Source organism: Neophocaena asiaeorientalis, unplaced genomic scaffold, assembly GCF_003031525.2.
Source record: "Neophocaena asiaeorientalis asiaeorientalis breed wild unplaced genomic scaffold, Neophocaena_asiaeorientalis_V1.1 scaffold30, whole genome shotgun sequence".
NCBI lineage: Eukaryota > Metazoa > Chordata > Mammalia > Artiodactyla > Phocoenidae > Neophocaena > Neophocaena asiaeorientalis.
The window spans coordinates 8,523,926-8,541,250 of NW_020174923.1; the positions used below are offsets into that span (position 1 = coordinate 8,523,926).

Sequence of the window (17,325 nt, forward strand, 5' to 3'; positions counted from 1 at the left end):
GAGAGGGGAGAGGTCCTTCCTGCCAGCCAGCCCGATTCCAGGGCACCCATGTGCCCTCCCCGAGCTGGTGAGTCACTGTGGAAAGTAGCTTCGGCATCAACAGAGGCTGAGGAGGCCGAAGAGAAAGGCCACGGCAGCCGAAAAATCTGTTCTCTTGATGCGTGAATTTCCTGTGGCTGCAAAGTGCCACAGACTGGGGAGCTTCAAACATAGCAATGTGGTTGGTCTCTCCCAGGTCTAGAGGCCAGAAGTCGGATGTCAGGTGTGCGCAGCGTTGGTTCCTTCTGGAGACTCCGAGTGAGAGCCTCTTCCAGGCCCCTCTCCCAGTTTCCAGTGACGGCCGAGAATCCTTGGCGTCCCTTGGCTTGTGTATGCGTCCCTGCATCTTCACACGGCCTTCTTCTGTGTGTCTTCCTTTCTGTCTCTGAGGACATCTGTCATGGAGTTAGGGCCCACCCTAATGGAGGATGATCTCACTTCGAGATCCTTGCCTTAATTACATCTGCAAAGACCCTTTTCCCACATCACTTTCACAGGTTCCGGGAGTTAGGACTCAGACCATTTTGGGGGCCACTGTTGGACCGGTGTCCTCTGCAGACGGCATGAGGTTTGGAAGCCCTGTGGAGGAATCGGACAGGACCCATTCTGGGTGGATTACACTATGTAGCTGGGCTGGGGAGGGCTGGTTCTGCCTGTGTCCTTGCTAGCCAGGGCGCTAGGGAGCTTTTCCCAGGGAGAAGTTAACGTAATGAATTTGGGGATTAAGAGAAGGTCTGGAATCCGAGGGCTGGCTGTTGACCACAGCTGCCACTGGGCTCCCTGCCCATTGTGAGGGGTCTTGTTCGTGTCCCGAGTTGAGGGGGCCAGGGATCACCTTTGAGCTCTTTTTGTGCCTGGAAATGTCATGGGCGGGAAGGGCTGCGTGGAGGGTCCCCCTGCGGTGAGTGGCAGCCTGGGAAGGGAGGAGGGGGCCTGTTGCTTTCTCTTGGCCCAACTTGGGAACCCAACTGGCAGGCACGGCAGACCTCCTTCCCACGTCGCTGTTCCAGGGTGGGCCGTGGGCCAGGGCTCCTGAGGGGGAGGCTGTGAGAAGCAGGAAGGCCCCCTGGGGTGCCCGTGTCCTAACAGCCAAAGTAAAAGACAATCCTCAAAATAAATTGCAGGGTGGAGGGGTTGACCTCACATCTTTCACCTGGGCGTTAAGACCCCCCGGGGAACCTCCAGTTCTCGGGGACCCTGGGCTCACCCCGCATGGCTCCTCAGGGCCGAGTGAAAGTGGCTCAGCTTGGTGCTGTCGTCCAGAGCGCACAGGCCATCCCTGTGGGACTGTGCAGGGTGCTGAGATGCAGGCCTGCATCTGGTCAGGGCCCGGAGCAGGGGCTGTGTGCCGCCTTCAGCCACGTGTGCAGCTGAGCCCAGGGCGGCCGGTGCCCTCGGCCAGCACGCCGGGACCCGGAGCCGGAGCGGGAAGCAGGACGGGGCTGGCACTGGACAGGGTTCTTAGGCTGCCGCTGGCCCTGCAGCCCAGCCAGGCCTGCCCAGGGAGGGCAGGGGAGAGGCCCGAGGGGAGGATTCTGAGCTGTGAGTGCCAGGCTGGACCTTGTCTCTTCCTTTGTTTGGGCTTTGGCTGGTTTCTTGTGTTTCTCAGTGGGAAACCCAGGGCCACCCGCTGACAGCGCTGTTTACTGATGTCCCTGTCCAGGCTCTGCTCAGCCACTGTGTCTATTTTAAGCCCTTCCTTTTGGACTATTTTTCTTCCTGAGGACACCCCCTCCCACTTTCCCCATCTGCATCCTCTTCCCTGCCCTGAGCCTGCTGCCCCCCACCTGCTCTCACCTGCCCTCTCAGCCCTGCCCCTCCTCCACTGCCCGCCCCCAGGCAGTTCCTGAGACAAGGATTCAGGTGGGAGGTGATCCCAGGTGACGGTCCCCAGGCATGGGGGTGCTGGGGGACCCTGCACCAAGCCCCCCAGAGTGTTTACCCTCCAGTTACTGCCTAAAGGCTGTGTGCCAGGGAAGCACTGTTAACCCCTTCCTGCCTTCCGGGCCTGGGCACCAGGGGGGGCGCCGGGGGAGGCCCTCGGGCACAAGGGAAGATACTGGCCGTGGGTGTGATGGACACGGGTAAGGCACGTGCAGCCTCGGCCACCAGTGGGGTGACCACACATGCACGTGTGCACACCCACCCCCCGGGGTGCACACACAGATGGCAGTTATACCAACAACAGTCGTGATTGCTGCCCGGGCACCACCGTGTCAGCGCCTCAGCACCACACGGGGAAGCAGACGCCCGGAGATGACTGTGGTTGTGCCGCCCCCTGTTTGAGCCCCTGCATTAGGCCCTGAAGGTAGGAGTCCGATGTGCATCCAGGCTGCAAGACCCCCACGTCCGGCCAGCTCTCGGCTTATCCGAGGCACGCAGGGCCTTTGTCCTGCCCTGCCCTCTGCCTGGGATCGTCCCCCTTGCCCTGCCCTGCCCGGTTTTCCCCAGTGAATTTGTTCTTTCGCCTGGACCAGATCTTGCTTTTGTGGCCTTGGGTTCCTTTCCTCCGGAGGATTGTTATTTCAGGGACTGGCCCATTGGCCCACCGATTCCTGTTCCATCTTCCCTGCTGCCCTGGAGGGAGCTTGTCCGCCCAGCTGCAGCCCCAGCTCCCTGTCCTCGCGGGAGAGCAGGAACTGGGGGGTTGCCTCCAGCCCACCCCAGGGGTCGCACACGCTCCGGACTCACTGTGTGAGTCTGATGGCCCACGCACTTAGCTTCAGGGTTGACTTTTCCTGTGACCTTTCCCTGCAGCCTCAGGCCAGGGAGCAAGGAGGTGTCCTTCGCCTGGCACCCTGTGTTTCCTGGGTGTCTCACCCTGGCTCCCAGGTGGCCACTGTTTCTCAGGACAGAACCTGCTTTGCTGCCGCCTGGAAGAGACTCACTTTCACCAGGGCCATGCTCCTGGAGCCTGAGCCCAGAATCAGACCCCTGAGCTGGGCAGTGGCCACGTTGCTCCTCCCACTGGAGCTGACCCTGGCTTTGTTTTGACCTTGTTCTCTAACATTTCTTTGCATGACATTTATCCCAGGCTGGAGCAGGGCTTTGTGGCTCAGCCCGTGTCCCCTCCCCAGACTGAGGCCCGCGGTGTGATCCAGGAAGTGTTCCTGGAGCGGGGAGAGGTTTGCGGGCAGGCAGCGTGCCTGTGGTCAGAGCGGGGGGCCCTCACAATGGCCTCTTGTGTGCGGCACATTCCTCCTTAAACAGGCCCAGATCCAGGCTGCTCCTGCCTCGACCCCCATGCGCACGACGACGGGAGGTTTGCATCTGGCCAGGCGGCCTGGCCTCTGCAGCAGCCGAGGCTGTAGGTGTTTGATGGACCGGGAGAGGCTGGGCCGGAGGCGCAGTTATCCACACCCTCCCCCTCTTCTTAGCAAGGTTTGTTTTTTAAGAGCAGTGCTGATGGTTTTATCCCCTGAAAATATGAAGTGACCCACATTAGCGTAGGCACCTTGGGAAAAGGCAGGAAAGTGTAATGAATTAAACGGCCACCTTAATTCCATCCAGAGGCGGCTGTTTTCCTCGAATGTGCGTGCACCCTGCACATGTGTGTGTGCGATGAATCCAGGCCCGTGCATGCAGCTTGGATTCTGCTATTTTTACTTAGTATTCTCAGCATTTCTCAGCTTCAGAACCGTGATTTTGATGACTTTGCAGGACTCTGGCATATGGGTTCAGAAAACTCTACGTAAACTCGAATAGTTTCCAGCATTTGCTGTTTTAATGCTGATGCAAACATCCCGTACATAAATCTTTCTGTACGTCTGATGATTTCCTGGGGGTAAATTCCCAGCAGTGGGCCAAAGGGCATGGCAGTCTTCAGGCTCCTGTGCTTGCCGGGAAGGGCTGATTGGGGCCGAGGAGGGCTTTGGGGAGCAAGCAGTGTTCAAGCCCAGCTTTGGGGGTTCTTGACTTCACGAGAGGGAGAACGGGGGCATTCTTATTTGGGAAATGGTGTGAGGATGGGTGGGCCCCCCGTGCCCTGTGGGAGATGTCAGTCCTTTTCCCTCCCAGTGGCAGTTCGGGGACCCTCCCAGTACAGCCTGGTCCCATGTTTGTTTGGTGCCCCTCAGCCATGCCGTTTGTCCTGTCCAGCTTCGGGGCGGGGATGTGGGGGTCTCTTGCCTGCCCTCTGAGGGCATTTAGCATCCTGCAGACAAAAGAGGAAGCGGCACAGCGCCACTCCCCACTGCCCTGGTCCAGTGAAAGGCCACTTTTCTGCCCGTCGGTCCCCCATCAGATGTGGTTACGTAGGGGCCTCCAGTCTGCACTCTTGCTGGCTTCCTCGGCCGCACTTGGACCCCCTGGGCTGCCTCTCCGCAGCGAGGGGGGAGAAGAGTAAAGTGGAAAAAAGCACCCACTGCCGTGGTGGATTATAGCCATTCTCCACGGAGGAAGTGGAAGGAGTTTCCAGGGTGAGTCTGACCCTGGAAAGGGAGGGGTGGCTGTGCGTGTTGGGGCAGGACCTGGAGCGTGTGTTTAGGACTTCCGTTGGGGGATGGGATGCCGGAGGACCCTGTCCTGCCAGCTTCGTGACAAGCCGTCTCCTAACTCTTCCCAGCTGGGTGCTAATTGTGTCATGACATCCTCTGTATAGAGGCGGCTGCTCCTAGGGCATCCCTCGCACAGCCTGCCTTAAAAAATGATCTTTGGTTTCATCACCAAATATGCCGGTGTAAATCTAGAGCAATGTTATCCTCGTGACGACTTCTCCCACCGTCCGGGGTTTTGTGTGATTCCTGAAAAAGGAGTCAGCTTTTCCTCCTCTGGGTGCCTGATACAGCAGTTCTGGAACTCGGCCACGCTTCCATTGGTCCATCCGTTGGACGTTTCTACTTCTTCTTCTTCTTTTTTTTTTTTCTTTTTTACGTTTTGGCCACACCTCGCGGCTTGCGGAATCTTAGTTCCCTGACCAGGGATTGAACCCGGGCCCACGGCAGTGAAATCGCCGAGTCCTAACCACTGGGCCGCCACGGGAAGTCCTTGGACATTTCTTGAGTGGGGCTGGGTGCAGAGTGGGCGTGACAGCACCAGCGGGAAGGGCCCCAGACAATCTTGTAGCCCAGAGGTTTCATCCCTCCAACGGTCCCTGTGTTAACTCCCTGTGGCTGATGTAACAAATGACCACAAACAATGTGGCTCAGACAACAGAAATTTACTCCCATGGTTCTGGAGGCCAGATGTCCAAAAGCAAGGTGTTGGCAGCGCCAGCTTTCTCCAAAGCTTCTAGGAAAGAATCCTTCCTGGCCTCTTCCAGCTTCTGATGGCTCCAGGCATCTTTGGCTTGCGGCTGCATCACTCCAGTCTCTGCCTCTGTTGTCACATGACCTTCTTCTCCGTGTCTCTCAGATCTCCCTCTTCTTTCTCTTATAAGGACACTTACCGGACTTAGAGCCCACCCTAAATCCAGGATAATCTCATCTTGAATCCTTACCTTGATTACATCTGCAAAGACTTTTTCTAAGTAAGGTCACATTCACAGGTTCTGGGGCTTAGGACTTGGACGTAGCTTTTGGGTTGGGGTGGGGTGGGGGTGGGGACACTGTTCAACTCCCTACAGAACCTTAGAGCAAAGTGAAACTTCTCAGGCTGAGATGGGGTTGAGGGCCTGGTGCCTCCCTGCTCTGGGCCCACAGTTACAAACCTGTGATCCGGTCTGGCCTTTACGTTGTGTAGAAGAAGCACCCGAGGCCCAGGAAGGGCTGGAGGGCTGGCTCGTGGTGTAACAGAGGAGAGGACTCCGGCTCTCTTCCCAGGGAGCCCCCCTCCCCCGAAGTCAGTCCCGGCAGCCTGGGATGATCGAGATGACACGGGAGGGAATGGCGTGAACTGCACGGGGCCACCACGGCAGGCTTTGGGAGGAGGCAAGAGTGAGCCTGGCTTTAGGGGGGGGACTTGAAATCCTTGGGTGGGGGTAGTGCTTGTTTGTGGGGTGTTTGCTGAGCAGTGACCGTCCTGATGGTGGGAACAGCCCTTGTCCTCTCAGAGAGAACTAGACTAATGGGGGTGTTGGTGCTGGCCAGTGAATGCCTGGATAGATAATACAGCCGAGTGCCTAGCATGCGGATAGTATGGGCCCAGGGAGTGGCATATGCCAGGAAGAAGCACAGAGCAGCCCAAGAGAGGAGAGGGTGGCGGATGGGGCCGGGTTTGTGCGTTCTGTGTAGATTTTGTGTTCCGGGGAGCAGTGATCTGTGTGCCGGCCAGTCTGGTTCCGAGTCATTGCCGAATTGGGCCTCCCGACTGAGGGAGGCCTTTGCTTTGGTGCAGGGTCTTAATTCATGAGTTGCAGTTGGAGGTTCATTCAAATGGGCTCCCCAAGAAGGGGGCTCTCCAAACAGGGGCACAGACCTTGTCGGGACTCCCAGGAAAAGGTCGTCTTATTCCCGTGGGGCAAACCTGGGAAAGAGCCCTCACCCACCTAGTTCCTGTTCTTCCAACTTGGCCCCAAGGAGCTAACACCAAGTACTCTTGGACATGCACACACCTAGGCGGGTGGGGTGTGGACCCCTCCTCGAGGGAGCTCACAGACAGACAGGAGCCACCATCGGGGACAGTTTGGACAGTGCTCTCGGGGTGGGGGTAGACCAGATGCCCAGGGAGGCCCTGGGAACCGTGAGAGGACAGAGTTCCGGGCACTCAGCCCTGGACTTTCTGGCCAGTTTAGCAGGCACTTGACCTCTCCCTGGGCACTTGAGGCTTCTTTGGATGGGTAGTTTGTACCCTGCGTATCTTGCTGGACAGCCCCCGGTGAGAGGCAGAGCTGTGCCAGCTGGGGTCCTCGCACAGGCACACCCCTGCCGCACTTGGCCGTGTGCCTTATCAACCCGAGGTCACGGCAGGGCCCGCTGGCCGAGTGCAGCCCTTGGATGTGATTTCCTTTGACCGCACAGTGTTTTTAAAGGGGTTGTTCTGCTTTGTTTGTGCCAGCATTTAAAAATCAGGAGATAACATATTAAAAAAAACACAGATTTTCAGATTCTTTTGAATCAGGAGCTCTGGCCACATTGCACACGCATACCTGCTTGGCCACAGTGAAGCTGGACAGCAGGTGTGTCCCTGAGTCAGTGCGTGGTGAGGCGCCCGCTCCCGAAATCTGCACAGCTCCCTCCCTCGGAGGACATTTCCCATCCCTGCAGGGCCTCTGGGACGGTCGGTCGAGCTTTGTGACTGGGGATTTTGTGAAGGAGGTGTGCCCAGGGCTTAGACAGGGTCCCCCAAGGGTGTCACGTTTGGGAAACTGGTAGTTCCAGAAGCTAGGTATCAGGGTCTGGGGTCTCCTTTGCTTCCCTACATCCAGTGCTTCAGAGCACACACGCCCCTGGCCACCCACCCACTCAGCCACCCACTACACCCTGGTCTTCTGAAGGAGGTAATGTCCACGGGGAAGAGACGAGGGCTGTGTTGGAATTTGGAGGAAGGAAGACTGGAGGGAGGGGCTGCTCAGAATGGCCCTGAGAGCTGGTGTTGGGGGCTGGGGACCAGCTGCGGGCTGGGGGAGGAAATTGTGGGGGGGATCCCTGTAATCCTGGGCTCCTGGGGCTGTGAGGTGAGGTGGGGAGGAGGGTGGGAGAGACACTGTGGGTCGCTGAGGGTGCGCTGTGGGCCCGGCTGGGGAGGAGCTGGTGCATGTTCCTGCCCTGCGGGCCCCTTCCCGCTCTGGTCTTTATAACCGGGAGCAGCTGGTTCTCGTTTGCAGCACGGCTGCAGGAACTGTGGGGATAGTGGCTTCTCAGGCAGTGTCCCCACCACCTTGGAGGGAGCAGATCCTGGCGGAGATGGCGGGTGGACGGGTGGAAATGCTGGGCTGTGGGGTGGGAGTTGGGTGGTCAGTGTGTCGCGTGGGCCCAGGTCCGGCTGGGGCAAGTGGTATAAGATGGAGGCAGAAGCAGCCGGTGTGAGGACTAAGAAAGGCAGCGGTGTGAACTTCGCCCAGGATCTCCATTATTCCACCAGAAAGGAGTAAGAACCCTGGGCCTCGGAGTTAGACGCATCTTCCGGCTCTGCTACTCGCCCCACGCCACTGGGCACTTTGCCTAAGCACCTGGGCCTAAGTTTTCCCATCTGTATCAGGGGATCATAGCATCGTTTACACCATGGGGTTAGGGTGGGGGGGTAAATGTGGTTATACACAGTAAGCCCAATGCCTTGCCTGTGTTAAAAGTTCCAGCGTTGGCTGTCCTTGCTGTTATTGATATGGTGGTGACATTCCCATCGAGATTCTTTTCTTTTTTTCTAGTGAATTTTTGTATTTCTTTTTTATTTATTTGGCTGCACCGGGTCTCAGTTGCGGCACGCGGGATCTTTTTAGTTGCGGCATGCATGCGAAATCTGGTTCCCTGACCAGGGATCGAACCCGGGCCCCCTGCATTGGGAGCGCAGAGTCTTAACCACTGGACCACCAGGGAAGTCCCCCCATCGAGAGTCTGATTGGTTATGGTTGTGGCTGTTATTACTGGGGACATCTCTCCACCGCTGCTGCTGGTGGTGGTGGTTGCTGCTGGTGTCTGTGTTGGGCGGAGGTGAGGAGGGAAAGAAATCGAAGGCCCCTCCCTTGAGCCAGAACATCCTTATAGAAAATGTAGCTGGCGGGACCATGGCCACGGCAGGACAGAGAGGACAGAGGGCGTCCTCTAAGCTTCCGCCTCTTCTCTGTCTCCCAGAACACGTGGCTGCTGACGCCTCAGTCCCCTAGGAGAGTGGGGCTGTCCTCTTCTTCCTGAGAGGTGAAGGGCGCAAGAGTCTTCCCGGGGGCCCCTTGCTGTAGCATCCCTGCCGGCCGCCCTCTGGTGTTCACTGTTAGCGGGACGTTCCCCGTTAGTGGGATGTTCCCAGGGGTTCCCGAGCTGTCTACTTACCGCATTCTCCTCGCTTTCTCTTTCAGCCTTGAAAAGATCTTTTGAGGTCGAGGAGGTCGAGACGCCCAACTCCACCCCAACCCGGAGGGTCCAGACTCCCCTGCTCCGGGCCTCTGTGGCCAGCTCCACGCAGAAGTTCCAGGACCTGGGTGTGAAGAACTCAGAGCCCACGGCCCGCCATGTAGACTCCCTCAGCCAGCGATCCCCCAAGGCTGCCCTGCGGAGGGTCGAGCTCTCGGGCCCCAAGGCCGAGCCTGTGTCTCGGCGCACCGAGATCTCCATCGACATCTCGTCCAAGCAGGTAGAGAACACCGGCACCGCCGGGCCGTCCCGGTTCGGGCTCAAGCGGGCCGAGGCACTGGGCCACAAGACGCCAGAGCCCACCCCTCGGAGGACGGAGATCACCATAGTCAAGCCCCAGGAGTCAGCCCACCGGAGGATGGAGACCCCCGCCTCCAAGATCCCTGAGGTGCCCTCCATCCCCACCGCCGACGCAGCCCCCAAGAGGGTCGAGATCCAGGTGCCCAAGCCAGCCGAGGGGCCCGCCTCCCCCATCCCACCCCAGACCCTGGAGAATTCGGAACCCACCCCGATGTCTCAGCTGCAGAGCAGGCTGGAGCCCAAGCCCCAGCTGCCCGTGGCCGAGGCCCCACCCAAGAGCCAGGAGGGTGAGTAGCAGGTGCAGTGATTTGGGGGGTGGGGAGCTGGCTTTGCCCTGGAGTCTTGGAGGAAGAAGCTGAATATTGAGGAGGGGGCGCGTATACTTCCGAAGGCTCGGTGTGGGGGGGGGACTGGCAGCTCTTTCTGTCCACGGGGGATGGACCGAGATGCAGCAAGTTGGATTTGAGTTAGACTTGGCAAAGAATCTCTGGGTTGTGGAGGGCCCCTGTTAACTGGTCCACAGGGCCGTGGTGTAACCTCTGCTGTGAGCCCAGGACTTGGGGGCAGGACCCGGGGCAGGCTCGTGTCGGGGCTGGATGAGTTTGAGACCCTAGGACAGGCTGTCACATTCTTGGTGGCTGGTGGTCACTGGGCCGTGGGGAGGCAGGCTTCTGCTCAGGAGGGGATTATGACTGCCCTGCTGGTACCCCCGGGGCAGGGGGTGAGGAGGGATTTTCTGCACAGGAGGGTCTCCCTCTTCTTCCTTCCCAGGTAGGGAGGGTTGTGGCCAGATGCAAAGGGACCATGAGAATGCCTTATCTCTGCATGCTAATATTTTCAGGGCTGCCTGGAGGGGGTCCCAGGCCAGGGAGCCCCGTGATTCCCATTCACAGCTCCCTTCGGGGGTGTCCTGCTTGGCTACCATCCTCGGAGGGTCCAGACCCGGACTTGTGCTCGCGGGGAACTCACAGGGGAGGTGGTGCCGGTCCCGTGGGACACTGTTACTGCCCCCGCAGGGAGGGTCTTGGCCCCATGGGCTGTGTTAAGGTGCCGGCTGGGTTGTAAGCCCAGTGAAGGCTGGGTCCAGTTCTGATCCCGGGACTCGGAGCTCGGTAAATGTTCAGTAAGTGTCCTTTGGGTTGAACAGGCAGAACATTCTGGGATTTTGATATACCTTTTAAAAATTATTTTTAATGGTGGTAAAATACACATAACAACACTGACCGGTGTAGCCGTTTTTAAGTGTACAAGGCATGGGCATTAAAAACATTATGTTGCCGTGCAACTGTCACCGTGCTCCATCTCCACAACTTTTTCATCTTTACCACCTGGAACTCTGTCCCCATAACGTACTAACTCCCCCTCCCCCCGCATCCCCTGGCACCCACCATCCTACTTTTTGTCTCTACACATTTAACTACCCTGGGTACCTCATGTAGGTGGAATCCTAAATATCTGTCCTTGTGTGTCTGGCTTGTTTCTCTTTGCACATCTTCAGGGTTCATCCATGTTGTGGCAGGTGTCAGAATTCCTTCCTTTCTAAGGCTCAGTCATATTCCATTATGTGTAGACCACACTTCGCTTACCCATCCATTGTCGATGGGTACCTGGGGTCCTCCTGCTGCTTGGCTCTTGTCAGTGAAGCTGCTGTGAACGTGGGTGTGCAAGTATCTCGACTCCTTTGAATTCTTTCAGGTTTTCCTTTTTGAATGAGAGCTTTCCTGTGGTCCGTGGACTTGGGGGCTTGTGATGGGGTGGGGTAGGGGTGTTGGTGGAGCTGCATTCTGCCCAAGTGCACATCTGACCGAGCAGGCCTGGTGGGCCGAGGGGCTGACTGAATTTCCTCTGACGCTGGGCCACTCTGTGGGCAGCAGGGGCCAAGAGGTCCCTTCCAGCCCTGGTGAGCGAATCTGCATCTCCCCAGACGTGACCCTGCAGAGCCACGCCACCCCCCCAGGTGCGCTGGTGCCAATGTCAGGACGCATGGCTGGTGTTTGGGGAGCGGCCAGGAGGCTGTTTCCTCGCGATCTTCTGCTGGTCCAGGGCCTTTGCTGCCGGATACGCGGCCCCGTCACAGGGGTGAGGTGTTTGCGCTCAGCTGAGTCAGACAGCACGTGGCTGGGGAGACGGTCGTCGCCGTCCAGATCCTGATGACAGTTGGCACCGCACGCCCGAGGAGGTGGTCCTGCTCTGGGGCACAGGCAGGGGGTGTCTGCTCAGGGTGGCACCGGCCTGGGTTGTCAGGGCGGGCAGGGCGGGGTGCAGCCTCGGGCACGTCTAAGAACATCTTCCTCCAGCGGCAGCCGCTGGTCAGGTCGGACTCTGGGGACTGGTCAGGTCAGCTCTGCCTCGGGAGCGGGATGTGAACAGCGGCCGTGGAACCAAGTGGGCGGGGCAGTGGGAGAGCCCCCGGGAGCCCGGGCCTCAGCAGCTGAGTTTTGGAGAGGGTGGGATTTAACCAGGGAAAGACGGGGGAGGGAAGAGCATTCCCAGCTGAGGCCGCAGTCCAGAGGTGTTGGGGAGCCTAGTTTTGGGCCTGTGCGGTTTTTCCAGGGAAAAGCATTTCAGTGTCTGAGCTGGGCGCCAGCACCGTGGACCCGCAGCCCCTCTGTGCAGATGGAAGTCCAGCTCTTCGTGGAGAGGTCCACGGGCCGGGGGGGAGGGGTGTGCTGCCTTCCCGCCCCTGGAGCACGAACTGGGGGTCGGCGTATGTGGCAGTCATGGGTGTGCACATGTGTGAACTCGCAAGTGTGCTGAGCCCGCCTCCTGTATGTCCTATTGGCTGGATGGGGAGGGGGCTCTCTGAGACCAGGGCTCACAGGTTGAAAACATTTGGGTGCATTTGAACCAGGCGGGGGCGTTGGACAGATACTGCAAAGAGGAAGGATTCTCAGGTTTGGAGGAGGTGGGGGCTTGGATGACTCTGGGAGGATTCTCTTCATTTAAAACAGAAGTCACTGTGGGGTGAGCCTGGAAGTAATGCGGGGTGAGAAGTAGGCTGGGGGGGAGGAAGTAAGGCCCTCTGTGGGCTGGGAAATTTGGCCTTCACCTGCTCGCTTGCACGTCCAGTCCTGAGGTCCTGGGCAAGTCCAGGTGGAGGCCAGGGTCTTCCCGATGGAGGGATGTTCCCTGCATCTGTTGCAGTGGCTTCTGCAGAGCCCTGGGTCTTAGCTCCCCCCCACCAGCCCCTGTTCTGAGGCTCCATCCGCTTCTCCCTCCCTCCCCCTCCTCTGGTCTCGGCCTATCCAGCCCCTCCAGGCACAGATCCGGTTGTCCCTCGGCCTCATTTCCTGTCCATCTTTCCTGCAGACCTGGCACTCCCATCCCCTTCCGCCCTTCCATGGCGGGGCTGTTGGGAGCTCCCAGGAGCCCCCCAGCCTGCAGGGCCTGCTCTGACTGCCCTCCATGGGCTCACTATCCCTTACCCCTGAGGGCCAGCTGGCGCTGTGGGGTCAAAGGATCAGGGAGGTAGGGAGCTCTGTGCCCTCTGATCAGACTCAGCCCTTTGCCTCTACCTCCAGGAAGCCCTCCAGACTGTGACCGTGGGCACAGGACAGGGTGTCCTGGGACCTCAGCTAAGTTGTTCCTAGATTGACCTCCCTAAAGCACAGCACTGATGAAATCCATGCCCACTATGAGCTTTCACTGCTCACCCGCCCGGGCCCCCGCCCTCCACAGTGGATTCACCCTCTTGTCCGGCTTATACCTCCCTGCTCCCCAGCCCCTCCTGCTCTGGTCCTTTCGTGGTCTCCCACTGGCCACCTTTCCTCACAGCGGTTCTGCACTGATGTCCTGATCCCCAGCCCCGCTCCTCTTCACATCACTGCTTTTCAAACTCCTATGCATCCTTCAAAGTCCTGCTCAAATGGCACCTCTCCCACTAACTGGAAGTAGCCTCACTTCCTCTGATTCCCGTGCCTTTTTGCATCTTTCTCATGTATAATATCATGTGTTTGTCTTGGAATGTAAATTATTTGTGTATGAACCTTCTTTCTTCTGCTAGATTTTTTTTTAATGCAAAAACAGTTTTTTCACAGTACTGTTTCTTTAAAATTTGGAAAATATAGACATTAGAAAGAAACTATAATTCACCTGTAAGCCAGCGATACCCACTCTTAACGTTTGCTATGTCTTCTTCAGAATTCCTTCCATGCCCTGAACTGGATTCTAGGTTACTTGAGGCTGGGGCTGTTGTCTTTTTTTTTTCTTTTTGAAAGACTCTCATGAGATACCGAGTGACTGGGACATAACAGGTGCTCAATAAAACAATGTTGGAGGAGTGACATGGGGATGGCTTTGTGGCGGCTCTTGTAGGCAGAGGCAGGGGCTGCAGGGACCCCGTGGGACTCTCCAAGGATCAAGCAGATACTTTTCTGGTCAACCAAGACCCCACAGGTTTGATCCGCTCACTCTGGCGTGCTGGGTTCTTGGTTTCCGAGGCCCCTGGACCTGGCAGCCTCCAGCCCTGCCCCTCTCTCAGGCTCTTGCCTCCCCTTCCAGGTCCCCCTGCCCCCACCTGGGTGGCTCTGGGTGGGGCTGGGCTGCAGGACCCAGAACCGTGTCTGTGTGGCAGGCTCATCGCTCTCCCTCCCCCCGGGAGCCACATCCCCTGGTTCCACCGGCCAAGTTTCCCTGAGGCTGCCTTATAAGGCGGGCGCTGGCCGCTCACTCGTGGGTCTGGTTCTTTGCCGTCTCTGGATGCTCACTGGAGGCTGTGGGGGAGGCTGGGGTGACCGGGCCATGTGGTGAGTGGGGTGTCCCCGGACTGGCGCCCAGCTGAGTTCTTGGGTGTGTCCTGGCTCCACCCCACTGGCTGACTGGTTCTGAGCCATCACTTCGCGGCCCCCCCAACCTGCCCCCCACTCCCCAGCCTCAGTTTCTTGATCTGTCAAATGAGGGAGGCGTTGGGCTTGCTGGCCCGAGGCAACAATGGTGGTAGGGGGTCTGAGCTGTCCAGGTACAGCTGCACCTACCCAGCCCCCAATAACCAAGACAGGTATCCAGTTCACGGTGGTGCCAGGAGTCCCTGGTGGTGTGGGCGTGACGTTGGGGTGGGGCAGACACAGCGAATGTCTTCCTCCGGTTTCCCTACGGCTAAAAACATCTATAGAAATATCTTTGGTCGTGGGTAGAGCCTTGAGGAAGGTGGACGTCAGGCCCCCTACGCCTCTGGTGGTGAGCGTGGCTTTTTGGCAGACGAGGTGAGCCTGCCGTCTTCCGGGTGTACCTGGGTGCCGGCTGCACCAGGCCTGTGTTAGGGGCTGGGGCAGAACAGGGAAGATGTCACTTCCACGGGGAATCATGGGAGGCTACAAGCACAGGGACATGGGGACAGAGGAGGCTGGGCAGAGAAGGCTTTGGGGAACGTGAGATCTGAGCTGAGTCTGAAGGGTGGGAAGGGGTCAGCCAGTGAAGTGGGGGGACCGTGACGTGCCCCAGAAGTGTGTGTGGGGATCAGAGAGCGTGAAGAGCGGGGAGAAGGGGACCGCCATCTGCTTAGGGAGGAAGGGCCAGCTCTGCAAAGGCTCCCTAGACACCCCCCGTGTTCGCAGGACAACTCACTAACCAGGGTCCGCGCTGGGCCTGTCCCTGGACTGTGAACTCCCCAGTGCTGGGGTCTGCACCTTGTCCACCCTTTCATCCCAGCACCTGGCATATGGTAGGAGCTTCATACATGTTGAGGGTCTCGTTTGTGTCTGGCAAAGCAGAGCCGTGAACTTGAATCTCTCTGTGCCTTTGGGCCCTTAGCCCGGAGCGTTTTCTTCTGTGTGGGGCTGCGTGTTTCTATTCTGGTGGGGAAAAGGCTGTACCTCCTGCAGGGATGCTTCCACCTGGCTGCCTTGCCCGACAGACCCCTCTGCTCTGGGCTCCTCCCCGTTCCGTCGTGGCCCCAGAGGGCATCCAGGCACCCCCTCACCTTTGGGGATTGGGTCCCTTTCTCCTTCCGCCTTTTAAGAACAGACGCTCTCCTCTGAGTTGACCCTGAGGCCCGTGCACACCTCGGTCTGAAGCAGGAAGTCCCCCTGCATGGGGGGACAGGAAGATGTGGTGGAGGGGTGGCCAGGCCCAGGTGTGTCTCCTTCAAGGTGGGGCAGAGTAGGGGGCAGGGAGGACAGAGCGTGGCTCCAGGGCCCGGGAGAAAGCACTCACCTCCCCCGCTGGCCCTCCAGCTGTCTGCCAAGCCCAGCCCAGTGGTGAGGAGAGAGGAATGCGGGCCCATCCAGGGAATGCAGCCGAGCAGCTGCGGAATGCCTTACATAGAGCTGGGCACAGCTGCGGGAGCGGGCCGGGCCAGGAGGCCGGCGCTGCAGGCAGGTCCCCGCGCTGCCTCCCTGCAGCTTGCGGGCTGCAGCCCTGACCAGGGACAGAGCCCGGGCCCCAGACACGTGGTGCTGGGTGAGGCCTCCTGGGTGCCTGACCTGGGAAGCCGAGCAGCTGCCAGGAGAGGGGCCGTGTCTGCAGCCGCAGCCTCTCCGCCCAGGACAGCTGCTGGCAGCCAGGGTCGGCACAATGGGACTGCTGTCCGGGGGACACGCCTGTGCGGACAGCCACGCTCTGTGGACAGAGGGCACATTCAGCACCGGAGGAGCGGCTCGGACCCCCGCCTGGCGCCCCGAAGTGTGGGCGGCCCTGCCCACCCTGGGTTCCAGCAGGCAGCCTGAAGGATGATGCCACGTGGTTCCCACTGGCCTGACGTGGCTAAATGTGGACCTGGGGCCTCATGTCTGAGAGCTGTGGGCGGTGAGGAGGGGACCCTTCTCGGGTCCGGGCATGACTTCCTTTCCACGTTTTATCCACTTTGGCTTTCCCTGACCTGGGCCTTTCTGTGGGTGTCACGGACGCCCCCCTGGAACCCCAGGGGCTCCCACAGTTACCAGTTGTAGCGAATGAGCAAAGGCAGCTCGTGGCCAGGACTGAGCGTCCAGTTCTCTGAGCAGGAGGCCTCCTGTCCCCTTCCCCATGCTGTCACCGGGCACACCGCTGTGGAACCCCAGGGCTCTAGGGAACCTGGTTTGGAAATCCCTGGTCTGTCCAATGCAGTTCGGAGACCCCAGCGCTGGTCCCAGCAAGGAATTGGGAAGTGGAAGTGGCCTTGGAGGTCACCTCTTCCATCTCCCTCCTTCTAAAATATAACACACAGAGAATACAGCTTAGAATGTTCCAGCAGGAAGCCACTCGGGAGGCCTTGCCCACTTGTTCGTGGGGGAAATGGCCCTCAGACTGCCCTGGCCTGATGACCTATGCTCTCTGAGTCCTTCTTCTCATCATCGCAATGGACCTCATTCCTCCCGCACAGCGTTGTTCGAACGAAAGTGCTAACGTGTGAGGACCGCCAGTGCAGGCCCAGCACCCGGGAAGTTTTGTTAAACAGGCTTATAAATGAAAACCAAATGCAGCCTTATTTAACGAACGGGCTCAGCTTGGCCACGGCACGGTGCCTCTCCCTCCCCGAGCGTGTAGTCCATGCTCTGGTCTGTATCCCTGGCTCCCTCGGCCCCATCTGCCCCATTGCCTTTTTCTCTTCTAATTCTCAAAAGCAGTACGTGACCATTGGTAGAAGAGAAAAAATCAAGGTCACACGAAATGTGAAAAGGAAATCTATCTCTCCTGATCTCCCAGCCTTTCCCCAGGATAGCCCGTGTGGATGGTAGGGCGCACTGCGTGTCCTTCTGGAGTTTGCGCGTGTGTGTTTTCCCCATTTAATGACCCTGTGGATGTAGATTGAGCACATTCCTCGTAACAGCTGCGTCCTCGGCCCTGACGTGGTCCTGCCTTTCTTGTCCGGCTTCCTCTGTGATAAACGAGGCTTCCATGAACATCCTCTGGCTTATATATGTGCACATGTTGGATAAACGTTTAGGAGTGGAATTTCTGCACCAAAGGATGTGTGCGTTTAAGATTGTGATCCATGTTGCCAAATTGGCTTCTAAAGCAGCCACATCAATTTCTGGTCGTGACAGAGAAGAGGTACTGTGTCCCTTGCCCTGGGCGGAGAGGTAGAAAGCTATCTGATGGGTGTTTTATTTTGTGCATCTCTTATTAT

General features: G+C 58.5%; 1 protein-coding gene across 1 annotated transcript in view; it reads left to right on the forward strand.

Annotated features, from left to right (window-relative positions):
- Positions 1 to 17,325, forward strand: part of SEPTIN9 (septin 9) — a 164,747-nt gene that overhangs the window by 77,785 nt on the left and 69,637 nt on the right. The window contains exon 3 of the mRNA XM_024760864.1: positions 8,927 to 9,568. Coding sequence (XP_024616632.1) covers positions 8,927 to 9,568 — 642 coding nt within the window. The remainder of the gene's footprint in view (positions 1 to 8,926; positions 9,569 to 17,325) is intronic.